General features: G+C 46.0%; 1 protein-coding gene across 1 annotated transcript in view; it reads left to right on the top strand.

The window, feature by feature from the left end:
• Window positions 1-10,230: 10,230 nt before the first annotated feature.
• Thbs4 (thrombospondin 4) overlaps window positions 10,231-22,078 on the top strand; it is a 47,842-nt gene continuing 35,994 nt past the window's right edge. Inside the window, exons 1-2 of the mRNA XM_006981781.4 lie at window positions 10,231-10,399; window positions 14,503-14,706. Coding sequence (XP_006981843.3) covers window positions 10,312-10,399; window positions 14,503-14,706 — 292 coding nt within the window. The 5' untranslated portion in view covers window positions 10,231-10,311. The remainder of the gene's footprint in view (window positions 10,400-14,502; window positions 14,707-22,078) is intronic.

Below are 22,078 nucleotides of genomic sequence, written 5' to 3'. Positions count from 1 at the left end.
CTCTCCACTGTTCTTGCCCTCAATTATTTGTTACAATTTCCCCTGGTTTTTCTGCTAAATCATTAGATTTGCCACATGCATTTTCTTTCCTGCTGATCAATTTTTAAAGGTATCAACACCAAAACATAATCACCATAATCACCATGACTCCTGATGATACCCCACACTTAGAACTATTATGAGAAGGAACATGGCAAAACTCCATAAGGATCTCTCTCTCTCTCTCTCTCTCTCTCTCTCTCTCTCTCTCTCTCTCTCTCCCCCTCCCTTTTCCTCTCCCTTTCCATCTGTCTTAGACACTACAACCATGGCCACTCTTACATTTAACTGGGGTGGCATGCTCACAGTTTCAGAGGTTCAGTGCATTATCACCATGGCAGGAAGCAAGGCAGCATGCAGGCAGATGTGGTGCTGGAGGAACAGCTGGGGTGAAAACCTGCTAGCTCAGAAAGGTTGGGTAGCACATAGCTAACTTTCTGTCCTTGCTGGTGTCTCCCAAAGACAGCGTCCTTCTGATCCACCAAACAAACAAACAAACAAAAGCCTCATCACTCCAAACCCCTCCCTCCTACTTCCAGCATATCTCTTTATGTCTTCCCGATGCCCTCTGAGGCTCTATGATTACTTCCTATCATCTAATTGCTAACTCAGCCTCCTGACCCAAGGTTGATTTTATTTAATTAACGCAAATGCAAACTTGGGGTTCACAGTGTGATCGAATACCCCCCAACACTTTATTTATCTCAATAAATTGTAACGTTCAAGTGAAGCAGAGAAGTCTCTTTGCAGTCCACATTTCCCAAGATCCAGCAAAGAAACCACACTTCCATCAAGTAGATTTCTCAAACCCATGACCAGTTCCTCACACTTCTTCCACTGACTGGTCCATTTTAACATTTAATATTGTACTTAGAGAAAAGTGAAGAATTGCAGATCTAATGATTCATCTGTGGAACCAGGAAGCAAGATGGTAGCCTGAGCCCCATGACCTTGGCCTGAGGAGAACCTAGGAAGGGAGGGAGTGGGACATCAACAAGAGGGATCCACTAGCTTTTGGCTCCCCTTCCTCCCCAGGGATTCTGCTTAGAAAGCTAGTCTAGCCTGCAAGGACCCCACAAGCAGGGCATTCATGTCTCAGTGACACCATCGCTGAGGAAGGAAACAGTTCCGGGGCCAGGATTCAGGATGAGCCAGCATCAGTGTGAGCTACTTAATTTCAAGACCCAGAATGATAAAGATATTGGGTTCAGTTATTCAGAAACTATCATCATCCCAGTCTGGTGGCTCTCAACTATAATCCCTATACCCAGAAGCCTGAGACAGGAGAATCACCAACCTGGGCTACACAGTTGCTTGAGCTCAAGGCCAACCTGGGCTACATAGTGAGATGCTTAATTTCTACCAAGGATTTCAGTATAGGACTGGTGAGACAGATTTTAAAAAGAGAGGGAGGAAGGAAGGAAGGAAGGAAGGAAGGAAGGAAGGAAGGAAGGAGAGAGAGAGAGAGAGAGAAAGGGAGAGAGGGGGAGGGAGGGAGAGAGGGGGGAGAGAGGGGGGGAAGAGGGAGAGAGAGAAAGGGAGGGAGGGAGGGAGAGAGAGAGAAAGGGAGGGAGGGAGGGAGAGAGAGAAGGACAGAAGGAAGGGTGGAGAGAGAAAAAAGAAAGAAAGAAAGAAAGAAAGAAAGAAAGAAAGAAAGAAAGAAAGAAAGAAAGAAAGAAAGAAAGAAAGAAAAAAAAGAAAGAGAGAGAGAGAGAGGGAGGGGGGAGGGAGGGAGGGAGGGGGAGGGAGGGAGGAAGGAAGGAAGGAAGGAAGGAAGGAAGGAAGGAAGAAGGAAGGAAGGAAGGAAGGAAGGAAGGAAGGAAGGAAGGAAGGAAGGAAGGAAGGAAGGAAGGAAGGAATCCATTCTAGCATTGATGGACAAGGATTGCCTGGCTGGCCACTGTTCTGGCAGAGGAACTGTGCTGGGCTCCTGCAGGCCTACAGACTCTCCTGCGACTGCTGGTCTCTGTCATCACGTCACACAAACAGCTGTGTAAGGAGTCACATGACCAGATCCAATCAAACTTTTATTGAAATTCACATGATTTTACGTGTCAAAAATATTACTCTTCTCCCAACCATTTAGAGCTATAAACCCCACTCTTGGCTTGCTGGCCCTAGGAAACAGAAGTGATGACTATATGTGGCCTATGGGGCACACTAAACTCTGTTTAATTAAAGGACAGAAATCGGAACCGTTTTCTCTTTCTGACCGCTAGTTTCCCGTCTTATTTCCTCCTCCATGTTCTCACTCATACATGACTGACCAGAACACCATTTCTCTCAAGCCTCCCATCTGTGTTTTATGACACTATAAACCTCTAAGGAAAATAAAGACCATTCGCCTGAGATCCACCTGGATGTGCCAGCAGTGGCTGTGGAGGCTGGGAGCTTCTGGCTGATGTGTTAACACAGTCTGTTTCCTTCTCCCTTCCCAATGGACTCTACCTCATATAATAGGGAATATAAACACGGGAGTGTCACTTTCTCCTTTTGTGGAAGAAAAGTCATGAATGTGACGATGAATCCCTGCTAGAAAATACGGCCTGTGTGGAAATCTCAATAGCTCATCCTGACCCATAACACTGTGTAATGGCTGGAGCATTTCTGGGTCTTCCTCTGGACTTCCCAATGATGGAGATAATGAACTCCCAGGGGGGGGGGGACGGCTACAATCTGCTACACAGACAGCCTTCACTCACGTGCAGTTGACATTGCACAGGGGTGACAGGCACCATGACATTTTTTTCATTATAAGAAAACATAAATATCAAATTTCTTAGGCCACCCAATGCTGCTGATCGTACTTTTAGCATCCCTTGATGGAGAGGCACCTCGTGTGAGCTCCCCCCATCTCGAAGTTCTACTCCACCTATATCGACATTGTCATCCGTCTTTCAGTCCCTGCCCCAGAGCCTCCTTCCACCTCAAAGGCTAGCCTCCGGACAGACAGTGGCCCTGGCTGCCCCCACTTCTGACTCTTCATCCTCAGTTCTCACACAGCAGATCTCTGCCCGTGCCCCCACCCCCACCCCACCCCCCCCCCGCCTCACAGTACTCCATCAAGCTGTTTTTTCCAAGCGAAAAATTAATTCAATTTTAATTTTTATTCATTGCTTGTTTGTTTGGTGCTAGGGGTGGAGCCTGGGGCCTCATGCATGCCGAGCGTACATGCCTCTGTGACCTCGCTTTCCCCCAGTCCTACCCAGAAATATGTTTCCTCCATCTCCTGCTTGACTACTCCATGGTGCCTCCCTGACACAACTTTCCAGATCTTTCTCTTGCAGTTTTTGTTACACTTGCTGCTTCTTCTCCAGATCTTATGGTGTTGGGGGATCCGCAGCATCCCCCGTAATCCTAATCTTGATTTACACACTCGTCTTAAGTGATCTTATCCATACTTACAGCTTTAATGGCTGTCTGTAAATTACTGATACCCAAACCTATAACCTCTCTCCTTAGTTACAGACCCACGGCACTGAACGCCTTCATAGACAGCGCCTCACGAGCATGGTAAGAATTCCTTAAGCTCAACATGGCAAAGTCCAATCACCTCCCTGTCTTAGTGAAGGGCACCCAGACCAGAAACACAGATAGTTTCTATACATCTCCCTCCATGGTCTTTATGTGACAAGCATTCCCTTTGCTTACAAGGGTCTCCCCTACTTTGTGGCCTGGAGGATGCATCCTTCATAGAAAAAGTCAACTCTTTGGGGGAATACTTTCCCAACTCTCTCCATCTACAGGTTGCCTTCTCCCAGGTCCCTCCTTGTTTCTTATGACACATCTCCCCTGTACCCCGTGTATTCTTTGTATCACCTGTTTACCTTATAGGCCATGAGCTAGAGAATGGAGATTGTGCTCCATTCATCATTGAATGTCTGTTGTCTAACAGTGTTTGGCACATTCTTAAAGAATGTTGACGTAAGTTCAGTGAATTACTGAATAGACGCACAGTAATTATTTGCTGGGTAATTGATTACGTTAGCATTAATGAAAATAAGTTAGCATTCCATGCTCAATTGGCAAACACTCATTTGAACACAATACTTTCATCAATTACAGGGTAGCAAAATGCATATAACTTTCAATGTAGAGTTAGAAAAATACTTATGTCCTCTAGAGCTATAGAGTGGCCATTTGTAGTTAGTAGCACCAATCTTCCTATTGACAGTTAGCTCCTAAAATCTCTCATGTGTTAGTTCCTTTAGTTAGGCTAAATATATCCATAAAAATTCATGTTGACAATCCATGTAATACAATAAAATACAACTTCTACCCTAGTTGAACCTCAACACAATCACAACAAATGATTCCAAATTCTGGACTCCTCTACTTTCATTGATGCATATTTGAGCCGAGTGTGGTAGTACACACCTGTAATCCTAACACTTGAGAGGAGGAGACAAAAGGATCTACTGTAGGAGCATCCTCAGCTCCTAACAATCCGGGACCATCCTAAGCTACATGATCCTGTCTCAAAGTTTGAGCCGACTATCATTTCACTCCCTACTGCCATTCCCTGACGCACTTCTTAACAAAAATATTCAGAAACCTGGCACTGAACTTGGGGCTTTCCTAGCACTGTTTATTGCTACCATTAGATCCTGCAGAACTCACCACATGGATGGATTAATGGTGGTCTAATGAGGGAGAGAACTAATTTAAGAAATGTTAGTTGTCAAAACTCTCCGGACTTTGAGTTCAGTGAGCATATTTATTAACTGAATAGATGTGCTCACAGTGGCATCGTAGGCTATTTTTCTAAGGCGTTTTACACACAATTTAGTAAAGCATATTAAAGAAGCTTAATGACAAGCTTTTGTAGAGTCCACCAAGACCCCCAGTGAGATTGAAAATGAGTGATTTTACACTCTTCTGTCCATGTTTCCCTAATCTCCAGTGCTTAATTGCTATAACAAAGCATCTTCTAGATTTTGGAGAAAAAAATCCATGTTTAATTGCACACTAATCAAAAGCCCTCTCCTTCATTTGATGGACCATTATTTGTGCTAAATAGTTTCTAGAAAAGCTATTTTCCCATCATTTCATCAAGGCCCCTCCTTTAACATTCAACTGAACAGGAGTTCGGCATCCACACACCCCAGAGCTGTGGTATGAATGTCAGCTTGTAGCAGAATGTAAACCATATTAGATTTTATCCATTTTTGCATTAATAACTCTCATTTATAATCCATTCAAGAATTCAAGTAGAAATCTGCATGAGTAACGGTAACTTTCCACATATATCCATGAACAAATGTATATAAAACATATGCTTAGCTGTGTCAAACAGTGAAACAGAGTAATTTTCCCTCTTCTGAAGCAGTGTAGCTACCCTACGGGAGAAGGCTTTCATCCCCATGTCAATGTCAAGGTCAACGCTGATGCCACATAACTTTGGTTGAGATGTGTGGGGAGCAGAGGAAGTCCTGAGTAGACGTATGTTATTGACAAGGACCCCAATGCCTCAGACCCATGAGGATTGACAAAGCCTTCCTCTGTTCCATATGCCAATGTTGACAGAGTGTACAGAGCATCAACCACACCTTCCTCCTCCAGAATGTTTACAGCCTGAGACTATACTCTTACAGAGATCTCCTATGAGATTGCATAACCCCTCCTCCTGTGCTGAGGTTCCCAATCGTTGCACAGTAGGTGCCCTCCATCCTATTGAGCACGGTCCACACACTCCCAGTCCCCGTCCCCTACCTTGCGCACCCATGTTCGTGTGTGTGTGTGTGTGTGTGTGTGTGTGTGTGTGTGTGTGTGTGTTACCCCAGTCAGATTTTCAGGACCAAGCTATGCAGGATACAATGGAAATGTTTATAGCTTGCTTGGTGAGGCTTTCGGGAAGAGCAACATGGGCTCCCTTGCTGGTCTAGAAGTAACTCAAGTAGGCAGGAAAGGGAGAACAGCTGTGGGGATATTTGGTGACGAGGCGAATGATCTTTAGGATGGGTTCCCATATCTGGGCCTGCACTGTGCACACCTGGAACCCCTATCACTGAAGGGTGGATCACTTTTTTATGAATCTGCCTAGATGCAGAGCTAAATGAAGGGAGGTTGTAGAGTTACACGCTGTCAGTGAACATCAAAACTGAGTCGTGTGCATCATAGCATACTGCGGGGAAGGAAAGAAGGTGTACACCAGTGATCCTTTGCCATGATAGCCCTGAATAACAACCTACTCACCATCGATGGCTGGTAAAGATAAGTGGTTGTTACTCACATGTGGGGTTGGCTAGACAGCTGTGCTGACTTTGCCTAAACCCATTCACCTGTCTGAGTCAGCGCTCAGCAGATCTTGGCTAGCTCAGCCTAAGGTGATGCTACCCTGTGTCACTCATCCTCTATAAGGCTGGTGCAGGTAAAAAGCCGAGGTGCTGGAGCGAGCAAACACAACCATGCAGCACTCTGTGAGCCTCTCACTGCAGGGCTTTTGCTAAAGTCCTACCGACAAGCCAGCCATTTCTCCAAACGACTGCGCACACACATGGACGGCTAGCAACGCCATAGCTGTTGTCCAGGGTTACAGTGTTTGGAAAGAGAAATCAATGCAAGGATCTATCATCATTAAGTATAGGACACTGTAATTGGAACCGTGCTTTCAAAAATAATGAGATGACCCTCAGGAGCTCAGAGCCTGATGTTGGGGAAATTAAACAAATAAATCCAGACGCTATTAAAATAATAGGATAAAACTCGGTGTAAGTGCAACCACAGATTTACACACACACACACACACACACACACACACACACACACACACACACACAAACTTTAAATGTAGGCACTGCATGTAAGAGAAAACAAGTACTAATTTCCAGTTGTATCCATTTTCCCAAATTTCATTATTTCATTTTCCTTTCTAGATGAGTAAGACCCCATTGTGTATATGTAGCCCGCCCGCTTCCTGTTGCTGGGTGTCTAGTCTGGTTCCATTCTGGCGATGGTGAACAGCGCATTGGCAAACACAGAGGCATAGGCTTCCACCTTCCCCACATCCTCAGAAGCCTTTGTTGTCGTCTTCTTGATGATGGCCTTTCTGACTAGGGTGAGATGGAGTCTAAAGACATTTTTAATTTGTGTTTCTGTGAGGATTAAGAATATTAAATGCTTTTTCAATCATCTATTGGCCATGTATGCTTTTTCTTACAAGTTGCCTGTTCAGTTTATTGGCCTATTTATTGATTGGGTGATGATGATGATGATGTGTGTGTGTGAGTGAAAGAGAGGGAGAGAGAGAGAGAGAGAGAGAGAGAGAGAGAGAGAGAGAGAGAATATATTTAATTCTTACAGTTCTCTTTATATCCTAGATATTAGCCCCTGTTGATGTGCGGTTGACCAACATTCGCCCCATTTTGTAATCTGTTTCTTCACTCCGGTGGTTGTGTCCTTGGCTGGGCGGTAGCTTTTGAATTCCACGCCATCCCCTTTGTCCATCCTCTGGGCTGTGCCATAGAGTCCTTTTCACCGAGTCCCTGCCTGTGCCTCTATTCCGAATAGGTTTTATTGATATTCTTCTCTGGCAGTTTCCAGCCTTACAATGAGGTCTCCAGTCCACTTTGGAACCACAGTATTTTAACAAAGAGACACAGGCGTGAAACTGATTCACTCTTTTGCCTCCCTTACCATAGATTTTTTAATTTGACACATTTTGTTATAATCAAACTTCCTTTTGATTATGACAGCATGAAGAGAAACTTCCCAAGACCCCTCAGTGCTTAGCTTCCTGGAGGTGCAGGCTCTCTAGAGGCAAACTTAGATTATTTTGTTTGGCTAGTAGGAAGTCCTTTTAGTCTTTCATTTCTCCATTGTCCCTTCAGTCAAGTTCAATCAAAATGTATTGTGTGCTCACATGCGCAAGCTGTTTTCCGAGGAACTTGCTAGGAATAGATTTCTAAAAGACAGCTCAACACACTGACTGAGAAACACTATCAACATTCTAATAAATTATGGTTTAGTAATTCTTACTCTCGTGAGAAAAGCAGAGAGTGCTCTAAATGTTTCAACAGGACAGACTTAGTTTAGGGAAACGGCTAATGAAGGAAGGACTGAGATGCTGAACAGGGACCCACGGGCAGTGGCTGCGGAGAGAATAGCCACAGGACACAATCCAGGTCTCTGGTGGATCTGATCTACAAGAACCGCAGTGGAGGTGCAGTCATTGTGTCGGAGAGATGGAAACTCTCTTGGTTCTACCCCCCACCTTCTTATTGCTCTCTAGCTTCCCATCTTCCCCAGACTCTGCCCAGCCTGCAGAGGAACGGCATTTGATGTGACCAGAGACATGTGACACACTGAACAAAAACTCACAGGGGAGTCTGTGACCCTTGCTCCTCCTTGACTCACTTAGGGAGTGGTCCTGTTTTGTATCAGAACAAGTTATGATGCTATATACTATAATAATTGTTCCTTTTGCTGCTTTTTTTTTGAGGTAGTGTATTATTATATATAGTTCATGCTAGCCTTGCTCAGTCTGACTTCAAACTTATGATTCTCCTGCCTCAGCCCTCTGAGTCCCTGGAATTACAGTACCATTATAAGTTTTGTTACTTATGACTTGGGTGCCCTGAAGCCACCTAATTTGTGTGTGTGTGTGTGTGTGTGTGTGTGTGTGTGTGTGTGTGTGTACGTTGTGTGTGTGTAAACCTCCTAAAGGAGATTGTACTACACTCAACAAGCTGAAAGCCACTGAATATTGACTTTTAAACTTGTAAATATTCATACACTTGCTTCAAGGAAGACTTACTCTGAACGAATTGTATAAAGCACATAAAAGCAGAGGTGTTTTGTTTAAAGCATAGGCTGGAGCGCTGGTCCCCCTCTAACCTTGAGGCACAGTTTGGAGACCTGAAAATCCAAAATCCGATCCATCTCATCATTTACAGTCACGTTGCTTAGGAACACACGAACACCCCTTTTGTGTGTCTTCAGTTCTAATTGGTAGGCATATGGTGACCCATTCCACCTGGTGCCACTAGATAATACAGCATTAAAGGAAGCTCAGACGGGCCTCTAGTAGACCCCAAAGAGAAGACTGCTAGAAGGAGAGCTCAGATCTCCGGGTTATTGGCTGTAAACACAATCAGAAGTGGTGAGGGATTACTCTGGCAAGTTTGGGAATAGAATGGTGGGTAAACCACCCAGTTGGTGGTAGATGACTTCTACAAATGGAGTTCTTGGAAACAAATGAGCTGGGACTGGAAATACTCTGCAGGGCCCTCTGCATTGGTGGGGATTGTTACATGGGGAATATTTTTACCACCGCTTTTCAAATGTTTTTCCCTTTAGTTAATCCATGTCATCCTCTGAAGGCTCTGCCTGGGCAGAAAAGGGGGTGCTCAGTTGTCTCTCCTCCGACCCCCACACCTTCAAGTGGAAGCGGAGGGGGGTACTGCGCTGCCGGAGGTGGGTGCGCAGCCCCTTTACAAAGTGGCCTGAAGTAAATCATCCCGGAGCACAAAACCACCATCCTAGGCATAGCTGTCGGCACGGATGCCTTGAGATTTGTTTATTTCCAGCCACCACCACCACCACCACCACCCAAAAAAACACTTTCCACCGGCCACTCTTTGTGTCTCAAAACTTGATGGGGGAAAAACATCCATCATTTCAAATACTCAAGAAAAGACTGTAGAAATGCACAAATTCCGTTGCTCTCCGGACCACGGGATGCAGGATTGTGGGGGATTCAGCGGACAAGATCAGTTGGAAAAGCAATCAGACTTTAGACACAAGTCCAAGTGATGTTTCTCTAGAAAATCATAAAAAAGTAAGGGAGGAAAGAGTCGAGGTGCCCAAGGCTAGGGGACCAGGGGACCCTCCTCCTCCGTTTTGTCCCTCTCTGCCCACCCTCTGCACCCTATCCTCTCCTTCGCAGCCCCCCGCCTTTCTCAGTACGACCCAGTGTCCACCCACCCCTTTCCACTGTCCACCTCACTCCACCAGCCTTTCCCTCTGTGGCCCCCGCTCCCGGTTCCCGCCGCCCCCGCTCTTCCCGGCAAATGGGGGATCCTGGCCAAGGGGGCCGCCCTGACTCGGTCCTCCCCCGCCCTCCCCTCCCCACCCTCCCCCCTCGGGCGGCTGGACCATAAAGCGCGGGCTGCGGCCAGCGGAGTCCAGCAGCCAGCGCCCCACCGACGGCTGCGCACCGCACCGCCCGCCACCTGCGCCGCTCGCCGCCCCTGGCCCCGCGGACAGCACCCTGCCCCGGGCAGAGCCACGCCGCTGTCGCCCGCACAGCCCTCGGGGAGCAGAAGAGTCACCATGCCGGCCCCACGCGCCGCCACCTTCCTCCTGCTGCACCTGGTCCTGCAGCCGTGGCAGCGGGCGGGCGCCCAGGCCACCCCCCAGGGTAAGTGGCCTCCCCGGGTCCCCCTCTGCACCTAGCCCGCCGCCGTCCCGAGATCGCCTAGGGGGCCCGGTTTTGCGTGCGCTGCTCTGTCTGCCTGGGCTCCTGCGGCCTCGCCCAGCACCCCGCAGTAACTCTTGGGCCCCGAATGGAAGTACATCGTGATTGGAAGGGATGATGAAAGTCTAGAATTTTCTCCAATTCCATTACCCAGCCATGGGTCTAATTAAACTTAAGTTGGGAGGATGCAAACTTATTTTCATCATTTACTGCAGAATGTGCCACATGGTCCTTGGTCCTCTGGCGGGGGATGGAATCCTAAGTTGTCTGCAGACCAGCGTCTGTCCCCTGCGGCCTCTTCTCTCCAGTGAGCCCCGGCACTAAGTGACCCCCTGAGCAAAGTGGCTTTGTTCCACTGCTGTACTTACTCCTTCCACTCAAAGGCGAACTTTCCCCCAGGGGGTAGTGTGATTTCTTGAGTCTTTCCAGAAATTGGTCTTTTTATATGAAGAGGTAAAAGAAAATTCAAGAATTTGACAGGGAGTAGAAATAGCTTTCATGTAGAAAGCACTCAAGCTTAAGCAAATTATCTTGTAAAGACCACAAGGAAGAAATTATTCCCGACAGGAAGGATCCCGGGACTCTTGATGGTCTATGCCTTCTTCTTGGCACTAGGCGCCCGGGTGGTTTCACTATGTATGGACCGAGAAGGAGGAAAGCTGGAAGGAACGCACAGGTGGAGTGAAAATTATCCTTGCCGAAGCTGAGCGAAGCTGCCTGTGCAGGCAGTCTGTGTTCCCCACCACAGCAGCCACCCGTTTTACCGAACAGTCCAACCAGAATCACCCTCCTATTTTTAGTTTGGGTTGGAATATCGGGATCCTATGGCCTCAGTACACATTGTGGCCTGTTTTCTAGGAAGATGGAAAAGGGCATTTAAAAAAAAAAAAAAAAAAACTATTCGAAAGTTTTATTTTGAGAGGTTATTTTTCTGTTATATAATATTCTGTTATATAAATTCTTGACACTGCTCACACTGCTTGGTGGTGTGCCCCTTAGCTCTGGCAGTTCTGTGGAGACTGAGCTGAGGTGCTATGACCTAAATTATCAGGTTAACTTAGTTGCCGTAGAGGATCTGATTAAGTCAAGTTTCTGGTAGATTCTTTTATAGAGTTATCAAGTCGGCAATCATCAGCTCAACTGGATAATTCACTTATCTCCGTTCCCCTCTCAGCTGGCTGCTAGAACTAAATTAGCAGGTTTTCAATTTCCACGCTCATTGGGAAGCAGTCGTTTCCCCTCCAACGGCAGAGGCTTGTGCTTGGATCCTGGTACTTTTACTGACGTGTGATAGCATTAATAGGAAATGGTAGCATCTCATTTCCTTCTCAAAACACTCCGAAGTCGTTACTAACTCACCCCAGCTCAGCCTCTGGAGAGAGCCGTGAATGAACCACACAGATTGAAACACTCAAGTCCAGAGCCAGTTAAATCACAGGCGTGATCAAACTCGAAGCCAGGATCGAGCACCAGGTGTTTAGTTTGGAATACAGTTCTCATACTTCGAGTGTATGTGTCTTTCTTGAAGATGCCTTATCTAAAATGGAGTTTTCAAACACATTACTGTATTTCAACCTTACCCCCACCCCATTGGTGGGAATGATAAGCTTTCAGTTCTTCAGAAATTAAAAACCGTGATTTCCCTTTTGAAATATATACTCAGCAATTGTTTTCATAGTTTGGGCCACTATAAGGATACATTAGATATTTTACTTTTCAACACATCTAGTATTAAATTCACTATTACATGAGGTCTTCTGGGGAATAGAAACAGCATAGATCCAGGCTGGAGAGATGGCTCAGTGGTTAAAGAGCACTGGCTGCTCTTCCAGAGGTCCTGAGTTCGATTCCCAGTAACCACATGGTGGCTCTCAACCATCTATAGTGGGATCTGATGCCCTCTTCTGCCATAAAGGTGCACATGCAGATAGAGCAGTCATATACATAAAATAAATATATAAAATCTTAAAAAAAAAAAAAGAAACAGCATAGATCCATCTTGGAAACAAATTATTAAAAAGAATAGACATTCTTGAGTAGCTAGGGTTTTTCCTGTTTGTCTTAGAAATTTTATTCATTTTTTAGTACAAAGTAATACTTGTTCATTATAAAAAATGATTTACCAGAACTGCAAGAAAATAAAGAAACAAAAAAGCCTTATACAACCTAGAAATAGCTAGTTTTAATGTAAAGATTTTGTTGAATCATCCTTTGTTTCAAATCTTTGTCTAAACAAATAAATTACTAAAAATAGCATGTTGTACACACACACACACACATATATAATTTTGTGACTTTTTAAACTTTATCATAAACATTTCTCTATATCTTCATGAATTTAGATACATTTCAAAAATATGGACCAAAATGAATTTAGTCAGTTTTGTAATATAGGACGCTAACGCTGTCTCTGGTATTTTGATATCATACTTAGTATCCTATTGGACAGCTGAAGTGGTGTGGTTGGCGTGGATTGGCACCAGCCATTGCTCTAACAATGAAGTCCATGAACATTTGATGTGCCATGGCAAAGCGCTCATCCAGGAGGGCTTCAGTATTGCCAACCGGTTCTTTCTAGTTTCACCTAATTCCTCCCACAGCAGAAACTGGAGAGTCACCACTGATGGGAACGGTCATGGTACCGAAGTCCTTTACTGTCTTATCTATTATTCCATTCCAGTAAATTCCAGTAAGTAGAATTGCTAGGTCAAGGGACATTTGCGTTTCAGAGTCTTGGATATTGTTATTTAAACTTCCTTCAGAATGCTTCTACTAATTTGGCCTGAAGGTATGGCGCACAGAGCTTGACTACCATGTACAAGCCCATGGGTTTTTACTGATTTAAACCTTACTGAGCAGACCATGAAAGAACTCCCTGACCGCTCACCTACAGTGTTAGGTATTACTGTATTCTTAATTTGTCCAATTTGATAGTAGAGTAGTATTATTTAAATTAGCAATTCTTTCATCACTAAATGAGCACATGGACACTTATCTATATACCTGTCAGCCATTTGTGATTCTTTTTCTGTAAATTGCATGGTTTCCTGTTAGGATGCTTATCATCTTGCAGATTCGCAAGATCTCTTTGTAAGTCATCAATGTGACCTTTTTAGCAATCAGATTATTGTAACCCAGAGATAGCTCCAGGTGCTGAAGTTCCTGGCCAGCCAGGGAATTGTTCAAGCATTATTTGTGCAAACCAGTAAGCATTCAGTGTGAGTACCAGTATCGCCCACCATCAGCTTCGCACTGGACAGTCGTGGCTCTGGACACACCCTCTCACACTTCACTGAGTCCCAGGAAGCTTTTCCGGAAAGCGCTGCCTACTGAGGAAGAAGCCATTTACGGTTGTACAAATGCAGATTTTACTTTTTGTAGACCAGCTCCATCCCTCTGCATGCAGTCGAGTCAAATAAACCACACACATCACTTTTTTGCTTCCTCGATGGGATGATTTTTTTTTTTTTTAACAGAGATCTTAGAGAACTGTACAGGCTCTCACAAAAGTGCCGGGTTGTGTTGTGATTGGTCCTCTCTCCACTACCGCACACGTGCGTTCTGCCTCTTCCCCTGTCATTTGTCACGGACCTGGAAAACACACTTAGCTCTGGTCCAACAGGTACGTCAAGGACCCTGTAAGTGCAATTCACTGCTCGAGGACGTGACCAAAGTATTGAGCGGCCGCTCTCATCCATCCCGGCTTGTGCTTTAAGCCTTTAGTACTTTTCCTCCTAGTGATCGTCTTCAGAGCCACTTGCTCAACCAAATCCAATTTTGTGTTTGCAAATCTAGTCTTCTCTTTAGGGCTATACCAAGTTAAGTCATAAATCCTGTGCTCTGTTTCTTCTGCTCCAAATGTCCGGCCACTATGATAGACAAGGACGAACTGGTGAATTTGACCATGTAGGGGGAAAAGGCAGCAAGATCACGTCCCATGATTTTGTAGCTTATTGTCAAACGCCCCTCCCACCAATCAACAATAGGAAGCATTGGCCCCACAGTCAGCCTTTCAGTGACCACCCGCTTCCCTCTCCTCTCTCCAGTCTTGGACCTTCTGCCGTCCCCCGGTCAGAGACTGAACCCAGGTGCCCTGCAGCCAGTCCTGACAGATCCCACCCTGCACGAGATCTACCTGATCTCCACCTTCAAGCTGCAGAGTAAGAGCTCGGCCACGATCTTTGGCCTTTACTCCTCCAGTGACAACAGCAAATACTTCGAATTCACCGTGATGGGACGCTTGAACAAAGGTAAGCCAACTCGAGGGGTGTTCGCCAAGTGCCCCTCCTAGCCTAGGATTTGGGGTCTACTTCAGGTGGCTCCTGTTGCTTGCTTCCTTTCTGATGCCCTAGTCTTATGGGGCACTCACCTGCATGATGGTGGCTGAGAGAGGAAAAGGAAGAATTTCTTGTGATCAATATACCTCTTTTGTTACTGTATTACTTGCACAGTAGGTTTCATCCTGGCATTAACATACATGTATGGAATGTGTTCTCACTGAAGTCACCGCCACATTGCCCTCTCTTGACCCCCACCGTTCCCCCTTCCTCTTGCCAACGAGTCCTCCTGCCTCCATGTTTTGAGGGGTTTGTTTGTTGTAAGTCATTAGAATTAGTTACAGGAACCTGGGTGATGGGGTTATGTAGAGGAGCATGAGCCACTTGCCTGTGGCTACACCCTGAAGAACTGTCTCTCCCTCCCCCAGCCACCATTAGATCTGACCACCTGTAGATCCTCGGGGAAGTGTTGGGTCTTTGCGAACCCTTCTCCAGCCTATGGCAGAGTGTTGATAGGCTCAGTCTTATGCAGATCTTATTAAAGGGATCACAGTTCCTGGGAGTGTGAAAGTGCAGTGACCCAGCCGTGCCCGGGAGGTAGCACTTCACAGCACCCCGCCCCTTCCTGCGACTCTTGCATTATTTCTGTTTCGTGCCCAAGATGCCTTCTGGCATGGTTCCCTCCTCACGTTATTCTGAATCCAGTTCAGAAATGGATGAGACCAGGACAATGACACACGGCCCTTATCATCCTCGGCTATCACTAGTGTGTAGAGTAGGTAGCTTAAGCGGCAGACATTTATTTCTCGTAGTTGTAGAGACTGGGAAGTCTGAAGTCAAATTCCAGGCAGGTGTGCTTGTCTTACACAATCATCTTTTCACTGTGTCTTCACAAGGCGGACACAGGGCAAGCTCTCCTCTGTCTCTTCTTGTAACTGCATGAATCCTCCAATGAGGGTCCCACCCTCAGGACCTGATCTCAGCTTACTAATGCCCCAAGTCTCCACCTCCAAATGCCATCGTATTGGAGATTAAGACTTCAGTGGATTACGGTGAGACCACCTTACTCTTCCTGGGTTCACTCGGATGCCATGGCTGAGCAGACGGAACTCACAGCTGGGGGAGGGGGTACTTTGCTGGCCTTACAGGAGCCCGCACACCTCAAGCGACAGGGAAGAATGAACAGTTTTCAGCCTGATTCACCTCAGTGCGCACAGGTATCTCACTGCGGTCTGGCATGTTTTCCTGTCAAAGGGAGTTTCTATTGACACTGAGAAAGGTCTCCCAGAGGAAAAGGTTGTGGATTTTCACCCTCTTCCTTTTCACCCATGCCCCGGGGACAACACCTGGTCCTGTTTATTAAGGAATGTGACAGACACATATTTTGCTGGCTGCTTTGTGCATTTCTAAACAAAAGGGACTGGGTTTTGTATCTGTTTCAGCTTGCTTTATGAGTAGACCCTTCTTAGTGTTTCAGAGTGTCTCTTAGTTGTATTCATGCTTGAACTCTTGAACTGAGGGCTAAGGAAAGTCTTTGCTTGTACAGACTGGTAGAGTTTAAGCAGAAAGGGGTGGGCTGTAACCCTTTTTTTAAAGCTAACCTTTTGCTCCTCTCTTCCCTTCTCCCACACACCCTTCCATGTGCTTCCTTGGTCTGCCCCTGGGTGAGTTTCAGGGTGACGTGAGATTTCAGGTAACGGAGTCTGGGATATGATGAGCAGATAGGTCAGCCCTTCCTGCCCTTTTTCCCTGTTCCCTTCCACGCTAAGAGGTAACTTAGCCCACCTCTTTGCCTCCCATGAGCCAGCTCCATTAGCCTCACATCAACAACTGAACTTGTTGCTGGCTTTGCAGCTATTTCAGGAAAGACCTTTGTTCCTGCTCAGTTCAGCAGAACGAAACCTGCTCTTAGCTTTCCCTACGCCTGCATCTCTCCCGCTGCTTCTAAGATGGCCAGGCTGTGTGGATCATCATGCCAGGGAACACAGGAAGCCACCCCTCCAGAACTGACTCTTCCCATTTACTCTCAAAGCCAAAGAAACACTAGATCCATGGCACAGACAGAAATGAGTGGAGGGCTTGTTATTGTTTCCTCTGAAGAGACACCAGCGATACCATGCAGCTATAAGTTCTAGATGGTCAAACGTTTTAGCGAAAAGACGAGGTAGCTGATTAAAACCTCTTCTTATTCGTTTTCCAGTGTGGCAGATTGAACCTAAGGTCTCACGTGTGTTAAGCAAGCACCGTACCAATAAGCTCCATCCCAGCCCTCCTCTTACGGTGTGGACGTTAAATGTTCCTTAGAGGCCCATGTGCTATATTACCTGGGGCTGAGGAAGTCGGATCACTGGGGGTGTTCCCTGGAAGGGGACATGGGGACTCCGGGACTTCTTCTGTTTTTCTCTCTTTTATGGCTGCCACAAAGGGATTAATTTTTGCCCCACCGTGTGCTGCCCATAACGGTGTTCTGCCCATGGACCTCTACAGCTGTGAGCCAAAATAAATGTTCTTCTTTTGAGTTGTTGACTTCAGCAATTTTGTCACAGCAAAGGAAAGCTGACTGGCACACCTCCTCACCCTCCTGCCTGTTAAAAAAAAGATAAGTGATTCTTAGAAAAATATGAGTAACAACAACAACAAAAAGTTCCAAGAGAATCCAGAAATGAGAACTCTCAGAAAGCAAAGAGGTATTATATGAGTATTAAAGCTTGGAGAGTTAAAGGATACATCTAGAATTGTTTCTCTAGAACAACGGGGAAAGTGCACATATTTGCCATCACTGCCAAAGTGATGCAAAAGTTCTGGGAAGGAGCAACCGTCATAATGAACTGCACAGTAAAGGAGAATCAGTGAGTCCCTCCAGTCCAAGGAGAAGAGGTGGCATGTGGCTGTGACTTCTCAGTGAGCAGTGTAATGGTAGCCTTGCGGACATAGTTTATGGATGCATGGGAGAATGATCTCCCTGCATGGTGATCTCCAGGCATACCTCAGCTGGCTGAGGCTCAGCTGGTCTCCTTTTCTGTTAGTTTGCAAAGCAAACAGTGCCATGCTCAGAAGAAATTGAAATGCATTTCTACTGACTTAAAATACCTGAGTAGGAAATGAAACCCCCCTCCTCCTCCTCTAGTGGACCTGAGTGAGTTTTAGCCAGGTGAGGAAACAACTGCTCAGATGATATTGAGGATCAGGATTAGGCCCTCTTCCTAGATGAACTCCTGGACTAACCCGAAGTTAGTGTGACTAAGGATGACCACAGAAGAACTCGTCAGTGAGCCCTTCACCCCAGTTCTCTCCCTCTCCAAATCACCCCACCCACCGCCATTTCACTGCTGCTCACAAAGTAGTTTGGGTCAAGGTACACCCAACCACAGAGACCTGTAGTGGCCCCCATTCCAAAATGAATAAGGTGGAATTGCCTTGCCTTTCCGGGCTCTACACTGTAGGGTCTAAACAGAACTCCCAACTACACTCCCCAATTTGTGCCTCACTACAGGATTCTCTGCAGCCTGTGCTTCAGCTAGAAAGAGCAGCCGTCACACTCGGGGCCCTCTCTTGTTGTCTTTCTTTCTCTGTTCTTCTGCCCTCTGCTCTTCCCACTACATGTCCTGCACCATCTCCCCACCCCAAAATCTTACACATTGAAGACCCTTCTAAAAACCATCTCATGGGTCCCTTTATATGACTTTATGCTTTCCGACCAACAGAGGTACTGATTGTACACTGCTTAGTACTGCTTAGTACTTTAATTGCTCGCAAGTCTCTCCAGTAGGTTATGAGCTCTTTCTCGGCAGAGCTAAGACACCCCTTCCCTGGTTTTGTACTAACATGTCCCTTTGTATATATTACAGCAGGACTGGGAAGGTAAAAACTGATTCCATATGTGCAAGCTGAATAAAATAAATGGTGACACACCATTTTGTGGAAATGATGGGATTACAGTGTCTGGTACATGTAAATCGCTTGAAACAAATGTTTAGTGAATGCACGTGGGGGAACTTTTGCACACAAGAAGATACAGGTAGTGTTTCTGGTACAAATGACCTGTCAAGTTCTCAGTAACACAGGTGGTGAGATCTTTCTATAAATGAGTATTTTATAGAAACCATGTGCTTGGATATATTGAAGCCATTCTGGTATCTGACATGGAGACAATTTTCTTGTTAGCATCCCAGATTTGGGTCCTGGTTAAAATCCTGCCAACTGGTCACCATGGCATCTGTGTAACGGTCAGCACAGTTATCATCTTCTACAGCACGGGTGATAATAGTCATCTCAGAATGACCCCCAAAATGGAAGTGTGTGCTGAACCCCATTAGCCTATGGGGTTCAATAAAAAAAAAGCTTCAGGTTCTTAAATAGGGATGGATGGGTGGGTGGATGGATGGGTGGGTGGGTGGGTGGGTGGATGGGTGGGTGGATGGATGGATGGATGGGTGGATGGGTGGATGGGTAGATGGATGGGTGGGAGGTAGGTGGGTGGGTGGATGGATGGATGGATGGATGGTGGATGGATAGGTGGGTGGATGGATGGGGGAATGAATGAATGGTTGGGACAGATGTCTGCTATTTAGCCAACCATCTTCCAAAGACAACATCTTGTCTTGCTGAAACCTTTCCTGTGAGAGAAAGACAATGGAAAGAATCATTCCCTTGGTCTTCATTTGGCTTCACCCAGAGCAACTTGATGGTGTTGAAATGAAAGGTACCCCGGGAAGTTGCTACCGTGACTAGAATCAATCATACTCCTCAGCCTAAGGGTAGGAAGGATCCAGTGGCTCAGGATAGAAGTTCTGAAACCTGCAAGCTAAAGACAAGTACAGCGTGAGGGAGGGAGGGAGGAAGAGAACTTTAGAAAGCAGCATTCCAGACCCAGGAATGAATGGGGGGAAATGGGAGGTTTTAAATGCTAGTGATAACTGCCCTGGACTTGTCACAATATGCCAAGACTGGAAAAGGCCTAACACTCATTGTCCCTTTTACATTTCAAAACATGTCTGAGTTCAGTTTCAGCATGGCCACATGCAAAAGGTAGAAGATTTAAGAGGAAAAAAAAAAAACCTTTACAAAACTAAAATAATTAGAAAAGGTTAAAATTTAACTGGGTTGATATTATTGATTTGCACATTGAATCGAAAGGCAGTATTTGTGCTATGTTCAGAACAAAGAAGAAGGAGGAAGGGATAAGCCCAATGTCAGGAAACATTATTCAAGATTAACAGATGTCTGAGACCAGCTGAAGTTGGCTTTTTTGCTTCTGTCTTACTCAGCAGAAATGGTCTTCAAACAGTCGAGAATGGTTAAAACTAATTTAAACAAACAACACACACACACACACACACACACACCATCCATCCTGGACATGCAGGCGCATGCCAACCATACCAGCTCTTCTGTAGGCTGAGACAGGAGGATCAAAAACGAGTTCAAAGCCAGCATGGGCTACAGAGTGAGTCACAGGCTAGCCTGGGCTGTTTAGTGAAACCCTGTCTCAAAATAAAAAGTAGAGCCGGGCGGTGGTGGCGCACGCCTTTAATCCCAGCACTCGGGAGGCAGAGCCAGGCGGATCTCTGTGAGTTCGAGGCCAGCCTGGGCTACCAAGTGAGCTCCAGGAAAGGCGCAAAGCTATGCAGAGAAACCCTGTCTCGAAAAACCAAAAAAAAAAAATAAAAAATAAAAAATAAAAAATAAAAAATAAAAAGTAGAAACGAGGGCTGGAGATGAAGCTCATGGTGGGATGCTTTCCTAGCCTGGGCTCAGTCCCCAGCACCACCAACCAACGACTCCGAGAAAGGGGGAGCCGTTGGCCCCGCTGTGCTCCCATCGCTGTGCTCCCGTTGCTGTGCTCCCGTCGCTGTCTCCCGTCGCTGTCCCCCGTCGCTGTGCTCCCATCGCTGTCTCCCGTCGCTGTGCTCCCGTCGCTGTGCTCCCGTCGCTGGCTCCCGTCGCTGGCTCCCGTCGCTGTGCTCCCATGGCTGTGCTCCCGTCGCTGTGCGCCCCCTGGTGGCCCCGCCAGCACCCAGTGTGTCGTTCTAATCCAATGGTCACACAGCCAGCCCTGTTTAAACTGAATGAGTCACAAAACAAAACCGGAATTCCTGACTCTGGAGAAGGGACCGGCGGTGACAAGGGAAGTCGACAGGTGGGAGGTGGGACGGGCAGTAATCAGAATACATGGGTGCACTGAGTCCTGAGCAGAGTAACAGTCCCCTCAACGAACTTCGTTGTCCATATCCAGGCTGGCTACCTATTGGGGTATTCAGTAAAGAAAGTGGTAGCGTAGCCACTGTTGCTAACGTTTAGACATCACAGGAAGCAGACTGGAGTATGCTCTTCCTTTTACAAAGAAGATCCTGAAAGCCTCAGACTGATGAGCTTTAGAACAATCCTTGACATTTTCTATTATTATTATTCATGTACTTTAGGGTTGCCTAGAAAACAAATCTGGGGCTTTAAAACACAAAACAGGGCTGGCAGGATAAGACACGGTGAGCTTTCTCTTTTCTACAACAATTTCCAAGGTGAGAGCTCAAATAGGTATTGTGAGGATGGCATAGCTTGACTTTAGAAGAAAAATTCATAAAGTCTCTCATTTGCTTTTCCAAACGATATAAAAAGGAATATGCCAGAAGACAACTGGGTTAGATAAACCACCTTACAGCCAAGAATCAACATAGTGCCTTAAATAACAATAGTACTTTATTGCATAAAGCAGGGAAGCAGAATTGAATACATTGAATGCCATCAACATTTGCCAGACGGCACAGTGGGCCACGGTCAATCAGATTAAATTGAATAAGTACAAGTGTAAATCTGTTCTCTGGGAGTGAAAAGTGAATTGTCGACTGCAGAATTTGAGAGAGCTGACCAAAGGGTCCTCCTCGACATCACTGGATGCTGAGCACCACACTGGATACGTAATAGAGGTGCAAAACATTTGCTGAATGAAGGACCTGTCAGATACTGTGATGCAACTTTTTAAAATTTTCTTTCTTTATTATTTTATGCATATGAATGTTTTGCTTGCATGCATGTCTATGCACCATGTATGTACATGTCCATGCACAACTTGCATGCCTGGTGCCCGTGGAGGCCAAAAGAGGGAGTTGGATTCTCTGGAACTAAAATTACAGACAGTTGTGACCCAACATGTGGGTGCTAGGAATTGAACCCAGGTCCTCTGGAAGGGCAGCCATTGATCTGAGCCATCTCTCTAGACCTGTAACTATTTTTAAAAGGCTCTTTAAGACTTTGGTTTTCCAGCTGGGCAGTGGTGGTGGACACCTTTAATCCCAGCACTTGGGAGGCAGAGGCAGGCAGATCTCTGTGAGTTCAAGGCCAACCTGGG

The sequence above is a fragment of the Peromyscus maniculatus genome, chromosome 15, assembly GCF_049852395.1.
Source record: "Peromyscus maniculatus bairdii isolate BWxNUB_F1_BW_parent chromosome 15, HU_Pman_BW_mat_3.1, whole genome shotgun sequence".
Lineage (NCBI taxonomy): Eukaryota > Metazoa > Chordata > Mammalia > Rodentia > Cricetidae > Peromyscus > Peromyscus maniculatus.
The sequence above is the reverse complement of the archived record's forward strand: the minus strand, read 5'-3'. Positions and strand labels throughout refer to the sequence as shown.